This window comes from Peromyscus leucopus, chromosome 8a (genome assembly GCF_004664715.2).
Source record: "Peromyscus leucopus breed LL Stock chromosome 8a, UCI_PerLeu_2.1, whole genome shotgun sequence".
Lineage (NCBI taxonomy): Eukaryota > Metazoa > Chordata > Mammalia > Rodentia > Cricetidae > Peromyscus > Peromyscus leucopus.
The window spans coordinates 15439509-15447109 of NC_051085.1; the positions used below are offsets into that span (position 1 = coordinate 15439509).

The following is a 7601-nucleotide window of genomic DNA, read 5'->3' on the forward strand; positions in this document are numbered from 1 at the left end:
CAAAAAGAAGTATGTTCAAAAAGTTAATTGCCTGCAGTTGAATGAAAATTGTGGTTATGGAATTTAAACTGTCAGATAACACGGCTTCTGTTCACTTTCATCTATCCAGGATGTCCATTCCTCCGTTCTGGGTTCTCAAGTTCATCACCTGTGCCCTCAGCCCCCCAAACTGGCTCTCAATGGTTTCTTGAGGGTCTTCCCATCTAAAGAACGTTTGGTCATTTGACCTTGCCAGGAGGTAGCCATGTGTCTGTCAATTCACTCTTACACTAGATGGAAGATTCCTTGTTACATCCCCTCCTCCAAAGGTTTCTGGTGGAGCTTGGAGGAGACACCAATTCCCCCCACCCACAAGCAATAAGAGCTCACCCCGGTGCCGGCACTGATCAAGAAAAGGAATCTCTAAGGGGCATGTTTCACACTGTCACGCTTCTTAAGTGAAACTGACCATCACAGCTTTTATAACCAACCAAAGAGGCAACCCAAGTCCTCTGACTGCAGCGCCTAGGTGCGTCTGAGAACCAAGGAGTCCTTGCTCTAAACATTAAGTAACTTTATAGGACCAGAGCGAGACTCCAGCTTGGCAAGTTAGGCATAAAGGGTCTGGGTAGGAGCTTTTGGAATCTTGGAAAGTAGTTCACACAGAACTGGCTCCATCCGCGGGGACCAAGTTAGTTCTTTAAGCGCATCAAAGAGAACCGGATGGGATCGAACTTTAGGCCAACTGAAAGGAACTACCTAAGAAGAATTAAAATTAGAGAGGGGGTGCTGGGACCGGAACAAGGGTTGGTGAAAGCGCACAGGAGATGGGCCAAGGGGAGAGGTTGCAAGTCTTAGTCACTGCCGGCCATTTCCCTGGCGGAGTCCCGAAACTCCTTTCATAACCTATCTGTGATAACCTAGATCCCGCGGAGATTCCAAAAGACAGCTCTGTCCCTCCCCGAGCATCTTCTGGGAACTTCGGGCAGAGGTTCTGCCACAAGACCTGCCCGCGACTTCCCTGCCTTCTGCCCATACCCGCACCCTAGCTTGTTCCTGGTCTCTCTGCCTCTGTGTCTCTTCGGTCTTGGTCCCTCGTGGACACAAGGGAAAGGGGGAAATCGCTGCTCCGGGAGGGAAGCCTGGAGCCCCACTTTCAGGATCCACAGTCTCTGACACCCGGGCCACAAGCTTTCCCGCGAGGGAGTCCCGGGAAACTCTGCGACCGCCCGCGTAGCTGTCCTCTGGTCCCCGCCCCCTCGCAGCGTCAGCGCGCCCCGGGCTGCGGGGTTTAAATGCGCACTAGCGGGAGCCGGGGCGCTTCTGGCCGGGAGCGCGGCCCGGCTGAAAGCGCGGAGTGGGAGGGGAGCGAGCTCGCCGCATCCCCAGCCCAGCCCTGCCCCGCGGCCCATGACTCTGGGGCTCCGGTGCCGCCGTCGCTGCTGCAGCATCCTTGAGCTCCCCCCAAACAGCGTGGATGAGAAACCACTCAGCTGCCTCCGCGGCGGGGAGCCATGAGCTGTCTGGATGTTATGTACCAGGTCTACGGTCCCCCGCAGCCTTATTTCGCAGCCGCCTACACTCCCTACCACCAGGTACGAGTCTATTCGGGTGGGGCGGGGACCCGTGGAGCACCCCAGACTACTAAAGAACCGCTACCCGAAAGGTCGCTGGAGCCTCTGAGCGCCAGGGGCGACAGACAGGCAGCCAAAGACGCCAGGATGCCGGGACCGATTCTAATTCTCTTTAATCCATTTGCTGTCTTGAGAGGGCACCTAAGTCGTGCTAATTAATATGCACCCAGGCCTTCCTCAGAACAGTTAGACGAGGATGGTCCCCACTGAATTTTCTTCTTAGACTCTGGTGAGAGTGCACAGGGCTCCCCGCAAATCTCACACAGGGAAATCCGAACTTTGGTTTTGACCTTAGGAGTAAAAAAAAAAAAAAAAAAAAAAAAAAAAGAAAAGAAAAAAAAAAGAAAATCAAAAGCCTGTCTCTGTGGTTCCCAGATGGAGAGCTCCGTGATTGTCCCGGGAATAATCTCTGTTTCAGTTCTCAGGCGGTCGGGCCAACTAGCTCCGAAACTGGTGGATTCGTTTTCAGGAGAAACTCGCAGACCGACCGCATCGGCCTTGTGATCTGTGCTTTGCAGAATTCTAGGGAGCATTATTCGGGTGTGATTGTCCCGCCCCAGGAGCTAGCCTTTCTGAGACTCAAATGGCAGAATCTGACAGCCCAAAGTCACTTTTAAGATCATTTAACCCCGCTCCTGCAAACTGTTCAAGTTTCGTTCGATTCTGCCGATTTCTGGTTTCTCTTTTTCTTGGGCTGTGTGCGTAGCCAACTACTGTTGCCGTCCGTGTTCTCAGCCAAGGTAGCAGAATCTGAGAACAGTATTCCAGGGGAAGACAAAAAAGCACACACCTGGAGCGACAGAATTCTGGACCAGGCTGGAAAGCAAGCACCTGGTCTTCTCTTTGGGAAACAGTGAAACCAAATGTCGGTGGAGTCAATACTTCAGACAACTTCGTTTGCAAACCCCAACAATATATTAAAATGATAAAATGAGATTTTGCGTTAGACTCCCCCCCCCCCAATCTCCTCCCGCGCAAACTTCCCAACCGAGAATCTGTAGTCCTAATTTGTGTTAGATTTAGAAATCACATGGCTTCTCCGTGTAAACCAGGTGGGAATGTGGCATTCAGAGTGTGGTGATGTTGTTAAAAACTGGAATCTTTGGGCCCCAGCTTCTGAGCTCAGGAGCCTTTTCCCGGTATGGGGCGATCCACTTCAAAAAGAAGAGAGATAGTTAGGTCTTCTAGCTGGCCCTTTCTCCTTCTGGACCCGGGACCTGTCTACTACATAAAATCTCTTCACCTTGTATGGCTCTGCCCTTCCCTTCAAGGCCACCTCTGTCTTGAGAATGATTTAGCCCTGTCTACGGCTCATTTCTAAGACAATGTGCTCAGTAGCTGCATCTGGTCTGAAAGTTTCGCTGATACAGTGACTGGCTCAGGAGTAGTCAGGATCCCAATCTTTGTGCTCCATTTTATAACTTCTGTTTGGAGATGCTCGTGTGCTAACCGTTTGCTGACTCTTCCTTCCTTACGTGATCTGTTTTAAAACTACAAATACGGAGAATGCGCCTGTGACCCCCTGCACTGGAGGCTGAGACAGGAAGATCTTTCTTCAAGGCCACTCTCCCAGGTCCATGGCAAGTTTCAGACCAGCCTAGGCTGTATGAAACCTTGCATCAAAACCAACCTAATGAATGCAAACAACTGACACCGACTTTGGAGGGTTTTGTGGGTGCCCACAAAAATGCCCCCCAAAAAAAAAATCAACTTACATTTATTAAAAAGAGCCTCAATTTCCCCAGTCATGATCCTGGAACTTGTTTTCTAGGCACTTTTCTTCATTCCTGTTTGTGTAATGTGGATTCCTTTTTTCATTGTTGTGTTTCTGTTCCATCATGAGGATGCTTAGTCTTGTGTCTTGTGCTTCTGCTGAGTTCTCATGGAGAGAAGAGTTGCCAACTTAACTTGGGTGCTCGGACTTAAAAAATTCTATATGCCCCAAGCACAGCCCCGAAAGCTGAACTCAGCTTACAGTCCTGATGGTCTGGTCTGGTTTTTCTTTCTTTGTTTGTTTTGTTCTCTTTGTTTGTTTGATTGATGGATGGATAGGTCGATTTAATGTCTTCTGAGATTTTCACCCCAACATTTTAAGAGTTTTTCCTGCAATGCAATTCTGGGCAGAGAGGGTATCAAAGAGCAATTTTCTTTAGAGACTATTGAAGGCAGAGAGGCAACTATGTTGCCATCTATTGCTAGTTTTTGTTTGTTTTTAACAAGAGCAAAGCAGAGGCAGAGATGCCAGTTACTCAACGGATAGGTTGAACCTACACTGACCATCTCTTCAGAAACTGATGTTTAACTCTTTGTCTCTCTGTACAGAAACTAGCCTACTACTCGAAAATGCAGGAAGCCCAAGAATGCAACGCCAGCCCCAGCAGCAGCGCCAGCGGGAGCTCCTCCTTTTCCAACCAAACCCCCGCCAGCGTCAAGGAAGAGGAGGCAGCCCAGAGAAGGAGCGCCCACCCGAAGCTGAGTACATCAACTCCAGATGCGTGCTCTTCACCTACTTCCAGGGGGACATCAGCTCTGTGGTGGATGAACATTTCAGTAGGGCCCTGAGCCAGCCCAGCAGCTACACCCCCGGCTGTTCGAGCAGCAAAGCCCACAGGAGCTCCGGACCCTGGAGAGGTGAGTAGGACCCCATGGAGATGGATAGGTGGAGATTTATCTGCCTGCCGGCGTCTACCTCCAGGGTCCCAAAGAAGCACGGCCGGCCGGAAGAGCAGTAACCTGAAGGGGATGGGGTGAAGGGCAGCATTTGAGGAGGGCATGAGACATGAAGAAAACTCTTCATACCCAGGCAAAGGAAAGCGGTGGCCTGGAGGGAGGGAAGCGGGGAGAGTGGCCTTGGAATTGGAAGCCTTAGGTGTGTGTATCGCTCCTACCAATTCCTAGCCATATGACCTTGGGCAAGTCTTTTAACCTCTTGGAGGTCAGTATTTACTGGTCTCTAAAATTAGAACAATACTTGCCCTCTGAACCATCCCCAGAGAAGGCTATAAGAGTCAAAACTGAAATGTCTCTTGATGCCCTGTGGAAACCTGGGGTTCCCACACCCAATGGGGCAGAGCCTTCCCCAACAACCTACAAGGCTCCTTCCCGATTTCTGAAAATTTGCCCATCAACCTCCCTGCAAGCAAAATCTGCTTGAGATTACTTCCTGAAACTTGTCCAGCTTCAAATACTTGAGAAATCTTAAAGCAGAAATTCTTTACAATGCAAGCCAGTGACATAGCAAAGACCCCAAACACCTTTAACGGTTTCAAGAAAGAGAGGAGTCTTTTTCTACATCCCCCACAGAGAACTGCTCTACAACAAGCCTTCTGAATCACCCTTAGCACAATTCCCCTCTATTACCAACAACATGGAGGTAGAGAAAATCGTCCATAAACACTCTCAGGCAGCTTTAGTCTTTGCTGTCTCATTAAGCTGGGAAGTGAAGACTTTGATGTTTAAAAAAAAAAGAAAAGAAACTAATTTTCATTTGCCATTCATGCGGGGAAATCACAGCCCTTATGACCCTCCTCGTTATTTTCATGATAGTATCTGGCATTTTGCACAAACTTTGCCCTTAGACAAGATTTCAAAACATTCATTTCAGACACAAAACTTCCTTTTTCCCCCCTCCCATCATTGCCTAAATTCTTTTTCAACGGACTTTGTTCACCATCCAGAAGGTGGTTTCCAAGTCGTTTTAGATGTTGTAGCATGTGGTACCTATGCCTCCCCAGAAGTGATGTACCATAAAGTGGCATTGAATTGAATGCCTTTCTCTCCTCCTCTACCCAAGGCAACTAACTAGACCTAAGCACGCTTCTCTTATGCTACCATACTCTAGGGAGTTGACAGTGATACTGATGACTGAATTATTATTATTATTATTATTATTATTATTATTATTATTATTCCTGGCATCCTCGCTTTGATCAGAAAGTTTGTTAATTAAAATTTGGGATTTTTTTTTAAAAGCTGTCTATGCAAATAACACACGGCTGCCCTTTTTAACATACCTGCTTCACTTAGCTCCTTGAATTCTAGCGAGAGGGGGAATATTTGAAAGAAGACCTCTAGAAAAATAAACACCACTAATAACAAGCCTTGGAAGACTATCCGTGGTCTCCCAGTCTAACATTCACCTCTCTTGAAGTGGAACATTTTCTGGAGCCGGGAGGGTTGAGATGGGAGAGAGGACAGTGTGATAGCTAGACCTCAGACAGAGGGACAAGGGTCTTCAGCTGCAGCCTGGAAAAGAGAGTCTGCCCTGGACCAGAGGGGAGAGGGCAAGCTCTCTTGTCCTAAAATCTCCGACCTCCTCCACCATCAGAAATTCTGTTGCTGGCGCCATCTAGAAAGCTGGCTGATTCAGATGTCCTCGGGGGCGGGGGGACTTTCGGGGAGCCCCCATTTCTCAGTGCCCTGGCCTCACCGTCGCCCGCAACAGGCCTCTTAGAAAGCCACCCAGAGGAGAGGTGAAGGCTGCGGGTCGTGCCCCTCCCGCGGCCTTCCAGCCCTTGATCCCTAGGGCCCCGGGTCGGGTAGGCTGGCACGGGCCTCCGTGACACACTCCTTTCTCGCTTTCCTCCCATCCCGGGCCAGCAGAAGGCACCTTCCCGATGAGCCAGCGCAGCTTTCCCGCCTCCTTCTGGAACAGCGCGTACCAGGCGGCGCCGGTGCCCTCGCCGCTGGCCAGTCCTCTGGCCGCCGCGCACTCGGAGCTGCCCTTCGCCACCGCCGACCCCTACTCCCCAGCCGCCCTGCACGGCCACCTGCACCAGGGCGCGGCCGACTGGCACCACGCACACCCGCACCACGCGCACCCGCACCCGCACCATCCCTACGCGCTGGGCGGCGCCCTAGGCGCGCAAGCCTCAGCCTACCCGCGGCCAGCCATGCACGAGGTCTACGCGCCCCACTTCGACCCGCGCTACGGGCCGCTGCTCATGCCCGCCGCCTCGGGCCGCCCCGGCCGCCTGGCCCCGGCCTCCGCACCCGCTCCCGGCAGCCCGCCCTGCGAGCTCGCTGCCAAGGGCGAGCCGGCCGGCGGCGCGTGGGCTGCGCCCGGGGGACCCTTCGTGAGCCCCACGGGGGACGTGGCCCAGAGCCTGGGCCTCAGCGTGGACTCAGGTAAGCGGAGGAGGGAGTGCAGTCTCCCCGCAGCCCCTCCAGCACTGTACCCGACTCTGGGCTGAGGCGCAGACGCCCCGACTTCCCTTGGGAGACCCCCCCCCAGGACCATGTGGCTGAGAGATTGCATGCCATCATATGTTTCTACGGGTAGATGTCTCTAGAAAGTAGCACCCTGCCCTCGGCCTGGTTGCTCGGTGGTACAGAGGACTCTTTCTGTTCTTTGAATAAAGTTCGGTGGAAAGATTCTAGCCTGCACTGGGCAGACAGTAGCCACTAACCACCACTCATGACTGCTGAGCCTTTGCCCCGTGGCTAGGATGAACGAACGGTGATGTGCTGTCAGACATAATACACACTGGATCTCCAAAACTGCAAAAGAAACATGATGTAAAACCTCACCTCGTTAACATTTTATACTGAGTTTGCATGTTCTAATAATGTCCAGCAGTTGCCTATTGGTGATATTGGGTTAAATAAAATATACTATTAAAAGGCTCCATTGTTTCTTCTTCCGGTGACGCTTATGGCGCCAGAGAATTTCATCGCTGCTGCACAGCGTTGATCCAGAGTACCTGTGACTCCTGGGGTCTCTTCCATCGGCTTAACTGCCAAATTAAGTAGGCCTTTTACAGGTGTAAAATTTAGACTGGTTTTGATGGTAATGCTAAGACCGTAGATGGCCGGCTTGGAGTTGAACTTCAAATGCGTGCATTCACTCAGATGAGAAGTGGAGGGGTCTGCCTTCTTTTTTATTTTTAGAGCAAATGACAAACGTTTAAAATAAGCCCAATTACTGGCTAGTCCTTTGCCCCTCTTCTCCGATGAGGGTTCTCCTTCTCCGTGTGCTTTGCTTCACCA

The 7601-nt window shown here is 51.1% G+C and overlaps 1 protein-coding gene across 1 annotated transcript; it reads left to right on the plus strand.

The window, feature by feature from the left end:
- The first annotated feature begins 1292 nt into the window (after positions 1–1292).
- Vgll2 (vestigial like family member 2) lies at positions 1293–7231 on the plus strand. Its single transcript, XM_037200363.1, is given in 4 exon segments — positions 1293–1574; positions 3936–4050; positions 4053–4244; positions 6216–7231. Coding segments are annotated over 4 exon segments (978 nt in total). The 5' UTR covers positions 1293–1493; the 3' UTR covers positions 6806–7231.
- The last annotated feature ends 370 nt before the right edge of the window (positions 7232–7601 follow it).